The following is an 18988-nucleotide window of genomic DNA, read 5'->3' as shown; positions in this document are numbered from 1 at the left end:
ATCGCTCGGCCCGGGCGTGCCGAGCGGCAGCGGGGAGGGAAGGAGGGGGCCGGCCGGGCGCAGCGCCGCCCCCGCCGCACGCCGGGCCGGGGCCGGGGCAGTGCCGGCTGCCGCCCGCCTCCCCCGGGCCGGCCGCAGGGCGGGGAGCAAAGGTAACCGGGCCGGGCCTGGGCACCGGGCGGGGCGCGGCGCACCATGCTCGGCGGGGGCTGGCGGGGCCTCGGCACCGCCCTGGCGGCCCTGGGAGCTGGGGCCCTGCTCCGAGCCGGTACGTGGGGAGGGCGGTGCGGTTCGCCCGGGGATGCGCCCCGGTAGGACCCGCCGGGCCGGGCAGCGCCTCCAGGGCGGCCGGGCCGCGGGGCGTGGGGGGGGGAGAGGCCGGAGCGTGGGGAGCGGTGGGATGTCCCCCTTGCAGCGGGGCCGGGGTCCGTGCAGTGACCTCCTTGCAGCCAGTACCGGGGCGGAGGGGACGTGCGATGTCCGTCCCCCCCCCTTGCAGCAGGGACCGGGGAGGGGGCTGCGCTGTGCCCCCGTACAGCCGGGACCCGCAGGGAGCTTGACGCTGCAGGCACCCGGCCGTGGGTGGCCGGCTCTGGGGCTCAGCCCGCCTGGCCACGGGTCCCCCGGCAAGCTGGGAAGTTTGATCGTGGTTTTTCTCTTCTCGTTTCGCGGCTCAGGGGTGCGTCGAGGTTTTTAAGCTGACTCACAGCCCCAAGTAGGTCAGTATCTGCTCAGCTGGAGCCTGTCTCTGTCGGTGGCTTTTCGCATCGATAACCCACCAGGGAGGCTCCTGCGGTGGTTTTGGGCTGCTAAAGCGCTCGTAATTGCTCTGGGAGGAGGGCTTGGGGGACTGGGGCTGGCATTTAAACTGGATTTGGTGAATGGCAGACTTTATTGGCAATGTAAACAAAAAACCAAAACCAAAACTGTCTAAGCTCTGCATTTAAATTTAGGGCCTAAGTTCTGAAAGCATCTTGAACTAGAGCGTGGGCTTTAGTTTCACAGCGTCTCTGGGGAGTCTTTCCAGAGGCCTTTTGCATCACTCCCATTTTAAGACCTGGCCTAAATGAGCGAGAATCCGCTGGAGTTAACTGCCAGACTTGGAAACCCTGATGCTATCTTGGGAACAAGTATGTGAAACCCAGTAACCAGCAGCTCCTGAGTTCCCCAGGTTGCAGGGTGGGTGCTGCACTTTCCATGCAGGCTTTGCTCCACCGGTGGTTGGGTGTGTGCCCTGCCCGCGCTGGCTGGAGCCAGCTGTGCCGCCGGCAGCGTGTGCCAGGTGGGCAAGTCGAGTGGGAGTGGGTGTTGCCCTGGGTTTGTGGACCAACTCACTTGGTATTGTGTGGAGCCACAAACTCGCTGGGTATCCATAAAATATCTGCGTGCAGAGTATGTAAAAAGTGAATGTAGTGTTTCTTATGAGGCAATGCAGGGATGTTCATCTGGCTATGTGCGTGCAGTCATTTTTGAGTGACAGCCATGTTTGAAATAGGAATTTTCCACTCTTTTCTGTAATAAAAAGAGTAAAGCTAAAGCTATGGAGAAAATGTATGAAGTACCCCTTTTCTGAGAAAACCTTTTTTACACTGTGCTGCTGCCTGCTTGCCTTCAGACTCCAGCATGTATGCGTTTATGTGATAATGTTAACGCTTCCCATCTGCGAACCCTTTCCACTTGGCGACTCAAGCTGCACTAACAAACCGTTCCAGAAAGCTGAAGCGTGTGATTCAAAGGCTGCTGGTGTTCTGCTCTCCCCAGTCCTCTCTGCTTCAGGCATGCAGTCGGGAGGGATGCGTTACAAAACTGAGCAAAAATTAAGTCATTGGGCATTAATTTTGGAGCAGACCAGCATGCGTTACAGTGATCCTGAAACGATCTGTGTTAGTGCTGGGCCAGGGCAGGGGTTACCTATTGCCTGGGAAACTTCTTTGAGCTCAACTGGGGCTGAGAACGCCCTTCTCGTAAGAGCAGCGCTGGGTGTGCGTGAGAGCGCTTCTGGTCTGCTCGCCGAGTGGGCAGGCTGGAAAGGTGCAGCTTAGCTGCAGATGGGAATTCAGAATGAGTTTCATACTTCGTGGATGTTTTCTCATTCCTTTGTTTAAATTACATTTTAGAAAACGTTTCCTTATGTGGTGTAGCTTGTTTGTTTGTTTTGTAAGAATTGTGAATTAAACATGCAAAGAGACTTTGGGATCATGGCCAAGGTTAGAAATGGTTCATAGGAAGAAAGCATTTTAAGTATGTGAATAATTCCTTTGACTTGAAGTTAAGGCTGTGTTTTCTTTTGGTTTTTTTTGTTTTTTCTTCCAGTTAGTGTCTAGTATGCAAACAAACATGCTGTATATATAGCTCTTGTGACTGATAGCATCCAAAAGTGCTTCATGTTAGGGAGCAGTTAAAGAGCAATTGACTTTTTTTTTTTCTTTTTCCCCTATCAAGGAGTAGTAAGGGTTTTGTTTTGTTTTGTTCTTTTTTTGAAAGGACTCTTCTGCTCCAGAGGAACACTTGGCAGGTATGGATACTTTCCTCAATAATACATGCCTTCACTGTCAAATACCCAGTGTATGCCTACACTGTCATGCCTTGGGGTTTTCTTTGCAGCACTGTGTTTAATTTTACTACCATCTCCCCTCCTTACCTCCCTTCCCTCATAAGCAAGTGAGATGGTGGAGGTAGAAGCGGGGGAAAAAGTTCTGGGCAGGACAGTTGTACCAGAGGGGCCTTACAGGTCCCACTGCCCTGGCACTGGGTGTGCAGCAGCAGCTGCATGCCCCAGTCAGAACTTGGAATGGGATTTTGCTGCCTTGTTGGCCCCGTCGGTCTGTGGAGCTGCAGGGTGGGGGCTGTCCATGTTGGCTGGAGCCAGTCTGTGGGGCCTCTTCTCTCTAAAGCAGGCTCTTATCAGGCGTGGGCAGGACCGACCTGTTTTGGGAGACTGGGGCAGGTTGATTAGGAGCATGGTGACCCCTCCCTTTGGCACTGGTGGAGGTGACCAAGCACTGATCGTCGGGAGCATTACGGAGAGAGTCAGTGGTACAAAATGAAACAGCGGCTGAGCCAGCACAGTTCAGACCAACGCAGTCGCGTTCAGTGGCATGCGATGGCCTTGGGCATTAAGACAACTGATTTCTGACTTGAAGAGACTGATGCTTCTTTCCCTGCACATGTATGGACCCAGGCCTGAATTGCAGTGCCCCAGCAATGGAAGACCTTGTCCTCTTTGTTTGCTTTCCTTTTTTTTATGGCAGACCCTCTTAGGGCTTGGTTGTTTCTTTAAGAACTGCGTATCTGTGAGTTGAACAGTGGAGCCTGGGTTATTTACATCTGAAATGAGATTTTCTTCTTGGATCTGATTAAACATTTAACCAAAAGCAAATAGGGGGAAGCACTGCTGTTGCATCAAGGTAGCCTGCGAGTAAGAAACCTGCCCACAGTGTGCGCCTGGTACCTGGCCAGGTGGGGAGCCTTACCTTCCATGCAGAGAGCCTGTCTTCTCTCGATGCACTGTTCAGGATGCGATTTCCCCAAGTAACAAACCAGATATTTCTGTTGTAGGAGTGTGTGTATTTCTGTATTTTTCTTTTTTTTTCCCCTCCTTTTTTGTCTTTTGGCTGTAACATGGCCTTTTGTGCTTTTTTTGCAAAGTCACTGTCCTAGGCTGACCTTTGTCCAGCTGTTCCCTCTCTGTTCTGCCTTCCTGCCCCTTGAAATCTTCTCTCCAATCAAGGTACAGTGCTTTCCCTGCATGAGCACATCTCTGGGAGCAAAGTGTCCTGTCCCTCTTCGGTGCAGCTGCAGGGCACCAAGAGCATCCTGCGCTGTGGGACACAAGGTGACATAGCCAGGCACTAAGGCTTTGTCCTGTGGTGGCCTCTCTCCTCTTCCTCTGAAGGAGGCATGTTGGGCTGTCCATACCCTTCCTTCTCTGGGGCCATGGGCTGGGGGACCTGCTGTGTTCTCTCACTTGTTCCCCTCCCTAGGCTAACCTGAGGTTTGACTGTTTTGCGGTCCCCAGGTCCAGCACAGCTGCGAGCTGTCTTCCTGCACACAGAGCACGAGCGGAGGAAGTCAAAGACGGTCACACAAGCCGACATGAAGGTGGAATTACTCCCAGCCCTCACAGACAACTACATGTACCTCCTCATTGATGAGGAAACGAAGGAGGCTGCCATAGTTGATCCTGTGCAGCCCCAGAAGGTAATTTTGTCTGCTGCCCTTGTGAGCAGGGCGCTCACTGCGGCTGGTCTGGGAGATCCTTCCAGGTTGCCACATCCACAAGAGAATTAGTCATATGCTGACTCAGGCGTGGGGAAAAGGCAGGAAATACTGGCCATGCATAGGTACGGGCAGGGCTTCACAGGCAGTCTGCTTCTGGGCTCAGGCAGCTTGTCCCTGACTTCAAGGGTTATTGACCTGATTTTGGTTTTTGCCCTTAGTTTGATGTAGTGCAGGAAAGAGGAAATGGGACTGAGGGCTCAGTCACGGCCAGCTGGATCAGAGACCATGTGTCCTGGCCTGTAACTATGACTTGGCAAAGGATGAGCTCTCTGCAGAGTTGTTGGTGTGGTGCTCTCAAGCCTTGGAGCAGTTGTGTCCAGGTTACACCAGGCACCAGGTGTGCTGTTAAGTCATTTCACGTAAGTTGTAATGCTCTTGCTGTGCCCTGTGCCTGCAGGTTTTGGATGCAGTCAAAAAGCACGGTGTGAAGCTGACCACCGTCCTGACCACACATCATCACTGGTAACTATCTGCTCTAGTGGGATCTCTCTTCCCTCTGCATAAACACAAGCAGTCAAGAATTGTTGCTTTTCTGGATCAAGTTGGTCTTTAAGCAGGGGCTTAGATGTGAGAAGAAAGATCAGAGCTCAGGAAGTGTTCCCTTGGGCTTGCTATGACCAGATGCGTTGTCTAGACTGCAAGCTCTGTGGGTCAGCGCCTTTAACCTTTAAAATGCTGACTTCTTCCAGGTGGCCAGTGAATAAATGCGTGTGAAGGTAGCCGTGGAGTGTGGGAGGGAGCACGCTCACACTGAAGTGCTAGGACATGCCTGTAAGGCATGCTACTCACAGTCAGCACTTGTGGGAGGATTACCTGCGTTGCAGATTAACTCTGCCAGGGACATAAAGATGAATGTTCCGCTCTAGCAGTTTTGCAGTGCTGAACCTGAGTAACCTCTCCTGTGGGTCATAGTGGAGCCATCTCTGTGGCTGGAGAGCCAACCGTGATCTGCCAGGATCAGCACCACAAGCGAATGCTGAGCTGTTTGGACATCTGTGTGCCTGCTCCATGGTGTCTTGTGGGACACTGAATTACACATATCCCAGTTACCTCAATCTCTTCCCGCCCTAGTTACTGAAGAGTTGACCGTGAGCCCCTAAGGCTGGTGTTTCCCAGCTAGGTATAAACATGTGGGATTTTTTTCCTCCCTCTCACTGCCCTAGTTACTGGAGAAGTTGTCTCCGCTTGAGTTGATGTGGCATATCCTTTGATATGAGGACAGTATTAGAGACTGGGACACTAGTTGATCAGAAATGATCACGTTGAGGTTACCATTCCAATATGAGTTATGATAAACTTGTCTTCATCTCTGCCCAAACCATTTTTCTGACTTTCCAGGGACCATGCTGGAGGAAATGAGAAGCTTGTAAAGATGGAGGCGGGGTTGCGTGTGTATGGGGGAGACAGCAGAGTTGGAGCACTGACACAGAAAGTGTCTCACCTTACATCACTCAAGGTAAAGGGAGTGAGCTGCAGGACTTGGTTGGGGGCATCTCCCATTTGTGTCACAGATTTAGAGCTGGACTGGTGTGGTCCAACTTGAGTTAATATTCTGGTCACAACTCTTTTACCTTTTAACATCTCTTGGATGTAGTTGATAGTTTAAGTACAGCTTTCACCCTTTTCCAGCCCTGTGAACCATAACCCCTCTGTCTTGTTTTGGCCGGTGATACTTCTTCATTGATGAGAACATTGGCATGGCTCAGACACCTGCGTTGCCTGGGGCGTGCTGGGTGTCCGTGTGCTCCTTGACAGCTACCTTAGCTGGGGTGGTCAGGACAGACGTGTGGAAGGACAGGGCTTGTGCTCTGCTTAGAGCCTAGTTAGCACCGAACAAATGCAAGTGGTCCTCTCTGAACGAAGGCTGGAATACAGGGTGAAGAGAAAGTGGGCCAGCAGCGCTAGCTGTCTGCATTGCTTTTCTAGAGCTAAAGCAGCAAACCTTGTTGGTACCTAGCTCTTTGTTTACAGATGAACTGGCAGATGACATAAACTGCTGTGAAATGTGCAGACTGGTATGAATATCACTGCTAGTCCTGTGGTGCACCTTTGGGGGGGGACAGCAGCAAAGAAGGGAGAACAGAAATACATGGGAAGGTGTGCAAATCAGGGCTGTGGGAGAAACATCCCCTTGGCCTCATGAATTTGTTCACTTATGAGTGTCATCCACTTTCTTCCCTTCAGCTTCATTTTTGTTTGGAGCTTTTTACACTTGATTAACTTTGTTTAGGATTTTGCGTTGCTCTGGATCTGTTTGCTCTTGCTGCCAACCAGACGCTGAGTCACTCTGCATGTAAATGAAAGAATCTGGTGGTTCTCTTTGTCACAACACCTGCTAGGAGGAAACAGCTCCCTTCCAAGTCCCTGCCATAAAGCCCTCTTGCTGGACTCTCGCAGGAGCAGAGCTGATGTTTACTGGCCAGCTGTGTGAGAATTTGCCTGTAGGACTACTAGACCATTGTAATAGTTGCAATTCTTTTCTAACCATACAAATGCTAGCAAACAGTAGCTTAAGCTCTAGTCTTCTGCCTTCTTCTCAGGTGGGATCTCTTAATGTGAAATGCCTCTGTACGCCGTGTCACACTTCTGGACACATCTGTTATTATGTGACTAAGCCAAATAGCTCCGAGCCACCTGCTGTTTTTACAGGTGAGGAGTTGGGAGGTTACATCGCCGGCAGTCTGTGTTGCAAAGGAATAAGCTACCCCTCTGCCTGTGTGCTCCTGACTCTGGATGTGCATTCATCCCTTACTGCCAGTGCAGCTGGTTAACATCCACATCTTGCCCCCTTACCAAGTGCTACCAAGTAGCAATTGTAGATGAAGCTGGTGAAACCCCTTTGTAAGCCATTGCTGGACACCCTGCAAGCAACATCAAGAGCGATCCCTGGAGGAGTCCTACATCTAGCATTTTCTTCCTTGAAACAAGAGCTGTTGGTTTGCTGTCTCAGGCCAAACTGTGTCTGATACCAAAACCTGTTGCTTTTCCATATATCTGTACTCATGTGTGTAATAAAACTGAGAGAAGAGAAAATAAGGGAGTAAGAGAGGGCTGGTGCTCCATCTCTGGTAGCCAGGTTCTGGATCCTGTTTTGGAGAGTAGGGTTCCCCCTTCCCTGAGACTGCGCCCAGTCTCCCCAGACTGCCATGTCATCCCTCTCCTGATTGGCATTCTCCAGAGCTTTCACCAGCTGCTGCATGGAAGAAATAACGGCTTAAGCAAGATTTTAGGGAGTACTGGGGAGAAAACGCAGAGGGAACTCATCTTTGTTGAACTTCATAGCAAAGAGAACAAGTGTTCCTTGTCCACTCTAGAAAGTACAAGAGGGGACAGCAGACTGCCCACAGGTAGGGAAGTGCTGGCATGGTTTGCCTGGTGAGGCTGTGGGGTTTCCTGCAATTAGAAGTTGCGTTTGCCGTGTGGGTTTATGTAGCACTGAGCCCGTATGGGGCAGCATTGTAGCCTGGCGCTCTCTGTGCCTTCTGCTGAGCTGCAGCCAGGACAGCAATGGCAGGACTGAGCCCTCGGGGACCGTGTGCTCACGCTTTGGTGTGAGGAGACTTGTCTGGTCCTGATGCCATGTCACGCCTCCCTTGCAGGTGACACGCTCTTTGTGGCTGGTTGTGGGAAATTCTTCGAGGGAACCCCGGAGGAAATGTACAGAGCGCTGATTGAGATTTTGGGCAGCTTGGACCCCAAAACGGTATGAGCCTCTCCTTTTGTGCTAGTAAGTTAACCAGCCAGAAACTACTACAGACATCAAAGAAACTATCTTCCTAATAATACTGTTGTGCAAAGAGAGAATTTCTCATGTGTTGAAGGAATGAATGCTTACATCAGGAATTGTCTTTGATGCTGAATAGCTGGAGTCGTCTGGGAAGGAAATACCTGCCCCAAATATGTTTGTGCTTTGTGGGAAAAGAGTAGGGGCTGCTTATTAAAGGCTAGTGAGCTGGGATGCCTGGGCTCTTTCATCAGGCTTGCCATTAAATTGGCAGATAGTACTGGCTGATAACTCCTGGCACTGCTCCTGTGCATGTCTCCGGCGGAGAGTGTTGTGTGTCCTGGAGGGCTGACTCTGTTGTTCTTGCTGTACCATAACATCGATGATGGTACCTGACACTCTACCTTTGTACCTTCAGAGTTACCCGGTGTCACTCTTCCTTTGTCTTCCTAGAAAGTTTACTGCGGTCACGAATACACAATCAACAATCTCAAGTTTGCTCGACACGTTGAACCCAATAATGTCGCTATCCAGGAAAAGCTTGCTTGGGCCAAGGTAAGCTGGTTCATCCTTTGGCTAGACTTGATGCTGTCATGGAGGCAGAGCCTTTCTGAGGAGGTAGAGGAGAGAAGACAGCGTTGGGGAGAAAGAGGCTGAGGGAAGGGAGTTAAGAGTCAGAAGCTGCAATATGTTGTGTGTCCAGGGGAGCGACGTGTTGGGGAGCACGGTTTGTGTGTGGAGAAGACGGTTTGCTGCCTGGTGGAGATGTGACCCTCCCTGGAAGCTTCTTGGTATAATTACAGGCTGATGTCCGCGTCTGTCTGGGAGGGTCAGCTCTGTCCCAAGTCTCCCTGTGTGTGCCTCACTGCTTGTCTGTCCGGCTGTGTGCATGGCCCTGGGAAGGGCCTGGCCTGAGGAGAGCTCAGGCAGTTATGTGCAGCACTAAGCCTGCATGGTTCATATATAGGATGTTTCTTGTTCACCAAAACATTCCTCATGAAGCAGAAATCTCTCCCTTGTTACAGGCAAAGTATGACAGTGGTGAGCCAACCATACCTTCCACCATTGCAGAAGAGTTTACGTACAACCCCTTCATGCGAGTGAGGTATGGAGGAGATGTGGGTGTGGGAGTGATCCTTGTGTTTGGAGGGGGGATGTGGGAAGGAGGAGGTCTCCAAAGAAAGAGCTGTAAGTGGGGATTGCTCTCCTGCCTCGCATATTCCTGTTCTGAGGCCTTCAAGACTCTTCTTAAAATATACTTGTTGTCCTAGCAGAAGCTTGCCGCAGTGAAACTTGAAGGGTTGTGGTGAGCATCTTTGCCAGTGCTGAAGTCCCTGACTCAGGGGACAGAACAAGCTTCATTGTATAATTACGTTCCTTCATCAAGCAGATTTTGGCAGACAGGCGCAGCAAAAGATGCTGTTCAAGGAGTAAGAGTGTTTGCAATTTCCTCTTGCCAATGAGCGTTTAAACCAAGGGAGGTGATAAGCCCGTGCCAAAGCCCTGAGTCTTTGATCTTCAAGTATAACATTTCCCCTTGATGCAGGCGAAACATGATAGTAGTGACTTCATATATAAGATTTTTATCTTTCAGTCTTTGCATTTGCTGTCCCTGGTGTTCCCTCCTGGCAGGGAGAAGACGGTTCAGCAGCACGCTGGGGAGACCGACCCCATCCGAACAATGGGGGCCATCAGAAAAGAGAAGGATAACTTCCGAGTCCCGAAGGATTGAGCACTCTGCCTGGATCACTTTAATGTCAGTTTAAGTGTAATTTAGACTATTCAGATGTTTTAGGAGTTGAACCTTCTGTTGTGGTTGAGTCAGTCATATTTAGGTTTTTATTTTGTTTTAATTAAGGAAAAAAAAAGCACTTTGTCCTTGCTGAGATGTTCTACAGCATATTTATATTATGATGAAGAATATTTATCCTTCTATTGCTGGCTCTCAAACTGTCACATGTCACATGCAGATCATTTTACAAGTGTCGGTACGTGGCTCAGAGCCTGGGGTGGGGAAGGGTCAAACCTTGAGGTCTAGGAAAAGGCTCTTGTCACTTTTGTAGGAGCCTGACATGAATGCAGACAGTGGGACTGGGGCCTGAGATCTTCATTCAAAACAGAGACAAAATGCAGTAACTACATTGCCAGCTGAAGATTTGAACTTTTTGTCCATGCTGCTACTTAAACAACAACTTCTGAGTCTGTCTGTTCTGGCTCCACTAAAACCAGTTCTCAGGGACAGACCTGCTCTGCCACTGCCAGTTCAGGGCTTAGTTTGTGAAATACGCAGGGTGGTCTGGCCCTGGGAATGGTACACGGGGACTGTCCGGCTTTTCTCTTCTCTCTGACCTTCCCTGTCATGGACTGCAGTAACTTTTCCAGGCAGCATGCTGGCTTAGAGATTGCACTGTTGCTTATACCCTTTCTCTCTTAACTTAAGCCTGTTTGCATGTACCTGCTTACTGCTCTTAAGTGTGAGCTGTATGTTAACTTGTATTAGTACCACACAAACGAAGAAGGGATTTGTCTGCTGGTTCAAAATCCTGAGAAGAACTTACCTAGTGACTAACCGCGTGTCTAACAGATCCTCCAACAGATGCCTTGCTGCCGATAGCCAGAACAGCGGCTTTGTACCTTGCTGTGAGTAACGTGGCAAAGGAGCACTTAGTAGCCAGGTGCTGATCCCCAGCAAGAGAGCGACTGTTCTGGTGAGCACCGGCCGTAGCCGTGCTGGGCCTGGGAGACTCCAGCTTATGGGCCTGACTTACAGCGGGTGCTGTATGCTGCTGGGGTCGATCACCCGCCCTGCAGCCCCTGCCTGGTCCAGCCACTCTGCTAGAAAAGCCACAGGGGTGGTGTTACAAATGGTGAGGGTGTCCACATATTGCCAGATTTAAACAGGGCTTGGATCTCAGACCCCCGGAGAAACCCCAATTAGCCTGGCATGTTTCTTTTCCTTGGCTGGTCCGTGGGGCTTAAAGACCATCTCGGTTCTTGGACTAGTGCTGTATGACCCCTGATGGCAGCCAGCTTGAAAACTGCAGGGAGGGAACTTCCTCTTGGGCTGTTTTTCTGACACAGGAATAGTGTGTCGAAGTGGATGAATGGGATAAACTTTGGGGGAAAATAAGTCCAGATTTTCCGTGAGTGGGTCACCCCCCTCCTGCACTTCCCATCCTCCAGCTTGGTCTTTAAACAAAAGAGATGGAGTGAAGGGTGGTAGGACCCAGCCTTGCGGGCTCGGCATCTGTGTCTTTAATGCATCTTTCTCCTAATTATGTTTCCCTCCTTGTTTCTTGGTCTCAGCTGCGTACTGTAGATCTGCTCAAGTACAAGAGATTTTCATACAAATGTTTTGCAGCTGAAACTAAGGAAAGATTCAAACGATTTTGGTTCCGGTTTCTCCCCCTCTCCCCAGTGCATGTTGGTAATGCCACGATGGAGTCCATAACCACAGGGGTGTCACCGCTGTAACTGTGGTCTGCTGTTCCAACCAACACGCTGAATGGCAGTGTATGAGCGGGATTTGGTATAGCACCATTTCTTTATTTGCTTTAAAAAGGTAAATTTTATGTAGTTCAGAAAAAAAAGTGGTACCTAAAACTTTACCGCCTTCCTTAACTTGAATGCTGTGCTGCTACAAGGGAGCATGACTGTACTGATGGCTGTTTGACAAATGAGCAAATAAATAACAGCTGTAAACTGAGCATTGGCGGGGCGCTCTGGAAGAAGGGGGTTTCTTTATCTCACAATTTTTATTTTTATTTTTGGTTTTGTACTAGTGATTGAAGTCAACCAACTAGAAGCATCTTTCTACCTAATCCTGGGGGGGTGCGGGTGGCATTTTGGGATCCTCTGGGGCTTTATTCAAGGTCTTGTTACAACTGTGTTTTCTTTCTGAAAGAACGGAGCACGTTTCAGTGCTTGTTTCCTGCTTTCCAGCGCTGTTCCCTCCTTCACAAGTGGCATTTTGGGGGAACCACGGTCAATCCTGAACTGCGGCTCCTGCCCACCTGGGAAAGGAGCCGGAGCACGGCTCTGCCTCTGCCTGCCCCGCGCCTTCGGTGCTTTTTGGGCTCGAGTGGGTCGGAGGCTGTCCCTGGAGCTCTGGTTTGGGGTGTGCAGGAGACTTTCCCGGGACCTCCGCTCCTGTGCCCAGGACTTGTCCGTTCCATCTTGCGTCACCGATGTTCCCAGCACCTGGCGGGAGCCGGCACCCCCCGACCCATCCCAAGGATGGGGAGAGCTTCATCCCTCTTATTGTTGGCGGTGGGAGAAGCGGCTGTTTTTGTGACTTGCTGTGGTTTTGGGGTGCAGGGTGGGGGGGAACGGCATGTGCCCCGGCCTTCCTCCTGGTTGGGCTCTCCTCCGCCTTCGGGCTACTGCGACCTGGTCAGCCGTGGGGCCCCGCAAGTGGATGCGTGGATGCAGGGGCCCACGGTTGAAAGAGCGAGGGGCTGTTTCATCCCTCTGCCTCCCACCGCGGGGCTGGGGGGGGGGGGAGTCTCACCCCTCCTGCTCTTTCAACGGCAGCTCCGGGAGCCGCATTGCACCGGGGCGGGGGGGGGGGGGGAGAGGAAGGAAAGAAGCCCCCACGCAGCGCACGGGGGGCCGTGCGGGATGTCACCCCGCCCCACGCAGCGTGATCCGCCCCGCACTGCACCGGCAGGGGCGGGATGCGCCCGCCCGCTGCGGGGAGGGGCCGCGCCGGGGCCCCGGGCGGGGCTGCCCGCAGGTACCGGCCGCGTCACGCGTGGGCTCCACCGAGGGTCGCGCTGGGGGCGACGCGGCGGGGCTGGGAAGTGTGTGGGGGGGAGACGGCACCCCCCCACGCCGTGTCTTCTCCCCGCGGCTGCCTGGGGACCGGGCCCGTCTCCCTGTTTTGCTGCGTGGGGCTGGGACATCCCCCCGCGTTTTGGTGCGTGGGGCTGCCCCCCCCCCCCCACTCCCACCCGTGTCCCGTGGCTGGTGCTCGTGGGGGACCATGAAGGTGAAGGTGATTTCTGTCCTGGAGGACAACTACATGTACCTGGTCATCGAGGAGAGCACCCGGGACGCCGTCGCGGTGGACGCTGCCGTCCCCAAAAGGGTGAGAGGTGCTTCCCCCCCTGCGCCGAGCGGCCACAGTCCCACTGTGTCCCGGGTGGGCTGCAGGGTCCCACTCGGGGGACGTGGCGGTGGCCTCAGCGTGGGGTTGGCATGTGGGGTCTTTGCGCGCAGTGGGGTGCATCCGTGGGACCCCGCTCCCACCCATCCACCCCAGGGTGCTTCGGGGGGGGGGGGGGGGTAACCAAAACCCCCAGTCCTCCCCACGCCTGAGCTGGAAGACTTGCAGACCCCAAAACAAGTGAGAACGACCCAAAATAGAGCTTTGGAGTGTGTCTCCCACGTCAAGTCCCATTTCCCAGGAGTCGGCCTGCGGCCATGCCGCTGGAGGCAGGCAGGGAAGGCAGCAGCCGGGGTCGCCGCTCGCCACCGTGACCCCCAAGGCCCCCCCTGCCTGGTGACCCCCTTTGTGCCCCCGTCAGCTGCTGCACATCGTGCAAACGCCGTCGCGGTTTTTAAGCGTTTGTTGCTGCTGACTCGGACGTTTCCTTCCTCTTTGAGGAACGTAATCAGGAGCAGCCAGAGGGTTTGTTACTAGCGATGAATTTTAAGTTGGTGTTAAAAGCCTCCTGGCAGCTGAGCCGTGGGGTTGGCAGCCCTGCTCAGCCCCTCGCCGTAGCGGAGAAGCCGGGATGGGCTGCACGGCCACCGTCTCCCCACTGCGGCGGTGGCCATGTGCACGGCTCGTTCTGCACCTCCCTTCTCTTACTGCAAAAGCACCGGCCGTAAAATGCCACCGTCCCCGTGGGAACAGCGTGTTCCCATCCGCCTGCTCTGTTCTGCACGATGGGGTTGGCCGTGGGGAGCTGAGCCTTCATCCCACCCTCATCCTCTCATTGCTTAGCAGTTGTTGTTGACTCTTCTCTGCCCTGGTCCAACCGGGTCTCTTGCCCGCAGAGCGGTGCCGTGCAGGTCAGATCCTGTGCTGGGACGGGCACAGCTGCGCTGTGCGGCCGTCGCAGCCATGGTGTGTGTGTCGGCTCCTCTCTGTGCGCTCACTTCCTTCTGCTCTGGGTCTGTTTCAGTTGCTGGAAATCATCAGGAAAGAGGATGTGGTGCTCAGAGCGGTCCTCACCACCCACCACCACTGGTAAGAGCTGCCGATGCGAGCCAGGGGCTGGGGGTGTCCGTGCCCGGTGCGGGATGGGGTGCCCATTCCTTCTTCTGCTGATGCAGGGACCACGCGAGGGGCAACGAGGAGCTGGCAAGGCTCTGCCCCGGCTTGCGGGTGTACGGTGCCGATGAGCGGATCGGGGCCCTGACGCACAAGGTGACCCACGACCAGGAGCTGACGGTGCGTGGCCGTAGGACTGTGGGAGCTCAGCCCCCGCGCACGGATCCTGCCCCACGGGGTGGCCGTGGCTGGCGTGGCGTCGGACTGGCGGGAAGCGGAGCTGGGCGATGGCGCGGTCCCCAGCGGTGCGGCACGGTGCCGGGAGCTAACGGGGTTGGTGCCTGGCCAGGGCTGTGCTCTCAGGCTTCCTACACTGTGGGGTGGTTGCAGATGTGGCACCGTGGATTCGGGGCTGGGATGGAGCGCTGGACTGGAGGAGAAACCTCGTCCCATTCCCAGCCGGTTTAGGATGGCACTGGGGGACCCAACCCTCTCCTGGGGCCCCGCTGCTGAATGGTGTCGGAGCAGACGTGTGTAACCAGGGACTCGCCCAAACCACCGTCCCCCAGCATGTCGGTGACCTGCTGAGCTCCGGGCAGGCGATGCCGTGGGGCTTGGGGAGGTCTGTGGGGGATCTGGCTGCCTGTCGAGGCTGGGATGACCCCAGTGGGGTCCTGACCCTCTCTCCCCGCAGTTTGGGGCCATCCGGGTGAGGTGCCTCTTCACCCCCTGCCACACCTCGGGCCATATGTGCTACTTCATGTGGGAGGACGGCTCCCCGGACGCTCCGGCTCTCTTCTCAGGTATCCCAGCCTGCCGGCAGGCACCCCGTGGGTGCTGGGGACGCAGGGCATGCTGCCTGCTTGCTGCCTGTCTCCCCCAGTCTCAGCGCTCATGGGGTGAATCCAGCACCTGGGGGCTCCCGCCTGGCACCCCATCCTCGGGAGTGGGCCCAGGGTCCCTTCCGTGCCCAGACCCCTTTCCCTGCAGGTGACACGCTGTTCGTGGGAGGCTGCGGGAAGTTCTTCGAGGGGACGGCGGAGCAGATGTACACCAACCTCACCCAAATCCTGGGGGCTTTGCCAAAGGAGACGGTGAGTGCCCCGCATCTCAGCTCTAGCCTGGGGAGGGACCGCAAAATCAGGAGGGGGATTGAGGTTGGCACCGCTCAGGAAGGAACGCCTGTCCCCGGGGCTGGGGCTGCAGCGGGACCGGGATGGGTTGGACCTGGCACCAGGCACATGCATGACACCAGGTGCTTCCCACTGGCATTGCAGAAGGTGTTCTGTGGCCATGAATGCACCGTCCGAAACCTCAAGTTCGCCTTGAAAGTGGAACCGGAGAATGAAATAGTGAAGAAGAAACTCGCATGGGCCAAAGTAAGTGGCTGTGTCCCTGCTGGGGCAGGGGCAGAGGAAGTGTTGGGTGCCAGCAGGCTTTTTGACGTGTTTTGGTTCCTTGGCAGCAGCGGGATGATGACGACTTGCCCACGGTGCCCTCTACGCTGCAGGAGGAGTTCCTCTACAACCCCTTCCTGCGGGTCACGTAAGCAGCGCCGGTACCTGGGGGGTACGGAGGGCCCTGCCGCGGGTCAGCCCCGAACCGAGCTGGGGGTGGGCAGACCCCAGCTTGGCTGGTCCTGCCCCCAAACTCTGCTCCCCTTTTCCCTCCAGCATCATCCCTTCTCCCGTGGCTTCATTAGCCAGTGGGAAATCCAAGCCCTGAGGGAGGGGAGGGTGCCCAGATGTGGGGTCCTGCACTGCCCAGCATGGGGTACCCGCAAACAAGCTCTCTGTGCCCCCCAGCAGTCACCTGGCACAAGGATGTGACTCCCCTGTTGTCCATCCCAGTATGTGCTGGGGTCCTAGCAGGGAGAGGGGTCCCCATCCTGTCCCCCACGGTCACAGCAGAGTTGGTCTCCTTGCAGGGAGGAGCCCGTGCAGAAGTTCACGGGCAAGACGGACCCGGTGGAGGTGCTGAGGACCCTCCGCACCGAGAAGGATAACTTCAAGAAGCCCAAGGAGCGGCCCAATCCCCAGGCCATGCTCGCGTTTGACTGGGGACTTTTCAGCCCCTTCCTCGAGAAGAAGTGAGCAGCCGCGGTGGTGGCTCCCAAAACGCAGCATCCCCATCGTGGCGGCAGCCTCCCGGGGCTGCGTCCGCCTGGCTCTGACTTAACTCCTGTAGGACTTGGCAGTAGTTCCTGTCTTTTAACCTGCTTGTTTTGAGGCTGCTCTGCTTCACTCCCTCCAGCGCCATGCCTGGCTCCCCTGGCCCACGGGAGCCTTGCTGAGCGCCTGTTCCCTGGGAGAAGGGAGCACCTGGGTGCCCTCAGCGAGCAGTTAAGCCCCCCCCAGGCCGCTGGGCTGTGGTTGCTGCTGGTCAGGAGGTGTTTTGGAGGAGAGGACACCCACGCTCACAACATTCAGGTTGGTGGGTGCGGGAGCTGCCGCCGGTCCTGCAGCCCTTCGCCTGTGGGAGCCAGGGGAGAATATGGAAAAGGTGGGGACCGCAGTGCTGTACTCTACGGAGCAGCCGGTACCCATCAGGCTATAAGGCTCTCCTGCCTGAAATCCTGCCAGACCTGGGTGCTGCATCCCACTTCCCGCAGGTCAGCTGGAGGAGAGCTTTGCAGCAGCCCGCTGACCTCCTGCCTGGCCAGGCTGGCGGGGAAGGAAGCCCTCCTGGCTCTGCCTGCTCCGCTCCAGCCATCCCTGTGCCCTTCTCAGGCCGAGGGCAGGCAGGGGGCTGTCCGGCTCCATGGGCAGGGATGAGGCGCGGGGACTTGGATGCACGAGTGGGAGCCGGGAAAGGGACTGGTGTTTTCGTTAGCGTTCAGCAGAACCTACCTGGCTCCAGACCTGGGCTAACTGAAACCCTCGTTGCAGTAGGATTTGGGTATTTTTTTTTTCCCCTTTTTTCCCCCCTATTTTTATAGTAGGCCAACGTAGAAAAATTGCATAGGGATTTGTAACGCAGTCACTGATGCATGGGAGCCATCCAAACCACTGAAACTGTGCAGAGTACATTCAGGTGGAGTTCAGGCCTGGAGGAAAGTTTGCTCTAACCCACCAGCTTTGTAAAATACTTTTCAAGGTGTGACAGTTTTTAGGCAGCAAACATGTTGCTATGCATCCATTGTCTCTTTTTTTTTTTTTTTTCACCCCCCCCCCCAAGATAAAAAATTGGAAAATACGTGGCTGAAACTTATATTTATGTTGCCTTGTCTTTAGAACAAGAGCTAGGGAGCAGCTGGGTCTCTTAAGCCTCTTCAGCTTGCAGCCTCCACCCTTCAGTTCATGCAAAATTAGTACTGTATTTTATTTTATTTAAGTCAGAAATGTGCAAAGCTTTTATTTGCAAGTGGTGGGGAGGTGCATTACCAACCAGCAAAATAGTTTTCTTTTTTTGGGGAAAAAGTAGGGCTTGATGGTAGCTCTGTAAATAGCTGTGAAAACCCCTCTGAAGGGTCTGGGCTTGGGCGAGTCACTCCGTGCGGGACAGTCGCACACATCTCTGGTTTCTTATTTACCTCAATGCGCAGTGTGTGCGACTGTCTCGGTGTTGCTGAGTTTACACCCGTTCTGCGTAGTTCAAATGAAAACGCAGAGAAGTGGGTCCTGTAATCCTTTACCGTATGTTGTCGTTTTAAAGAGTGCTGATTATAAATTTTATAGCTCCTAACACTGGAAGAGAGTTGACTTCAGGATCTTTCACATGTGGACTGTGAACTGCATCTGTTACCACTGAAGCCTGGTTTGTGGCTGTTTATTCCCTTGCTAGAAACTAGACTAAGGTTTTCTTTTTTCCTTTTGTTAAGTTATAGTGTTAGAATTTACTCCCTCCCACAGGAGGGGAAGAATTAATCCTGCTGCACAAGTTGCCTCGGTACTGTCTCCTTAAAATTACTCAGTTTAAATGTGATGGTGCAGTTCATAGATGTTACCTGGGTGTTCCTCTGGCCGTGTATTTATATTGGGAGCAGAGGTGCACCTGCGTGTGTTCGGGGAGGGTTCCAGAACTAGCGCCGAGTTCGCTCACGTTGATAGCACCAGCATGCAGGCTGGGAGAAATTCAAGCTGTTCTCAATACCACGTCGAGAACAGAAACCTGGGAGCGTCTGTAGCAGCTGAGGTCTTGGTATGTTCTGGGCACAGAGTCCTCTGATGGCTTTAGCGGTGTGCATGTTGGTAACCTGGTAACTGGAGAAGAGACAAAATGCAGACCCCCCTCCCCCCAGTTGTTTAATCTACAGCTAATTTAGCTTTATTTATTTGTGCACTTCTGGCCTGACGTGCATGTTCTCAACAGAAACAGAATGTGTTTCTTTTGCACTGATGTACAGAGTTTATGGTCTCAGCACTTCAGCGTATTGGACTGACTTTACATTAGCAGTGGTATCTCTTGCTGTAGATAAAAATTTTATGGTTTAGCATAACACTGTGTGTTATAAATCTATGCATGGAAAAGGGCATTCCCTGAAACTGCCAACTTGCTTGTAAAATGAATAGGGTGGGGAGGGGGAAGCAGTGGGAGATTCTTGCCTTATGAACACTGTGAATTCACTAATTGATCTGCAACACCTGAAAAATGTAAAGCTTTTAATTAAAAACATTAAAAAACCCCTGTCTTTTACACTGTTGGCTTACTTTTAACAAAGACTGGAAGAGGCTTTGAGAAGGACACAGGCAAGTACTGCCAGAGAAGCCGTTACAAGAGGCAGGTCAAGGTCTGGCAGCTTTGCTTTTTGACAGCCCTAAGCT

The 18988-nt window shown here is 53.7% G+C and overlaps 2 protein-coding genes across 11 annotated transcripts; both read left to right on the top strand.

Moving 5' to 3' along the window:
• The first annotated feature begins 40 nt into the window (after positions 1 to 40).
• LOC126034017 (hydroxyacylglutathione hydrolase, mitochondrial) lies at positions 41 to 11711 on the top strand. Of its 10 annotated transcripts, none has more exons than XM_049791200.1 (11): positions 77 to 152; positions 678 to 719; positions 2485 to 2515; positions 4019 to 4200; positions 4679 to 4743; positions 5620 to 5737; positions 6822 to 6930; positions 7881 to 7984; positions 8459 to 8560; positions 9031 to 9110; positions 9638 to 11711. In XM_049791200.1, exons 4-11 carry the CDS (start codon positions 4096 to 4098, stop codon positions 9735 to 9737), a joined length of 783 nt encoding a protein of 260 aa, XP_049647157.1. In that variant the 5' UTR covers positions 77 to 152; positions 678 to 719; positions 2485 to 2515; positions 4019 to 4095; the 3' UTR covers positions 9738 to 11711. The 10 variants fall into 10 exon arrangements, with proteins under 10 accessions (XP_049647155.1, XP_049647162.1, XP_049647157.1 ...); XM_049791201.1 differs by lacking the exon at positions 77 to 152 and adding an exon at positions 184 to 268; XM_049791205.1 differs by lacking the exon at positions 678 to 719 and having other exon boundaries at positions 66 to 152.
• Positions 11712 to 12733: 1022 nt separating this feature from the next.
• LOC126033983 (hydroxyacylglutathione hydrolase-like protein) lies at positions 12734 to 17814 on the top strand. The gene is made up of 8 exons (XM_049791135.1): positions 12734 to 13094; positions 14137 to 14201; positions 14288 to 14405; positions 14920 to 15028; positions 15216 to 15319; positions 15503 to 15604; positions 15691 to 15770; positions 16153 to 17814. Exons 1-8 carry the CDS (start codon positions 12990 to 12992, stop codon positions 16316 to 16318), a joined length of 849 nt encoding a protein of 282 aa, XP_049647092.1. The 5' UTR covers positions 12734 to 12989; the 3' UTR covers positions 16319 to 17814.
• Positions 17815 to 18988: the final 1174 nt, after the last annotated feature.

Source organism: Accipiter gentilis, chromosome 33 (assembly GCF_929443795.1).
Source record: "Accipiter gentilis chromosome 33, bAccGen1.1, whole genome shotgun sequence".
Classification (NCBI taxonomy): domain Eukaryota; kingdom Metazoa; phylum Chordata; class Aves; order Accipitriformes; family Accipitridae; genus Astur; species Astur gentilis.
Note: the sequence above shows the minus strand (reverse complement) of the source record. Positions and strands in the feature narration are given on the sequence as shown.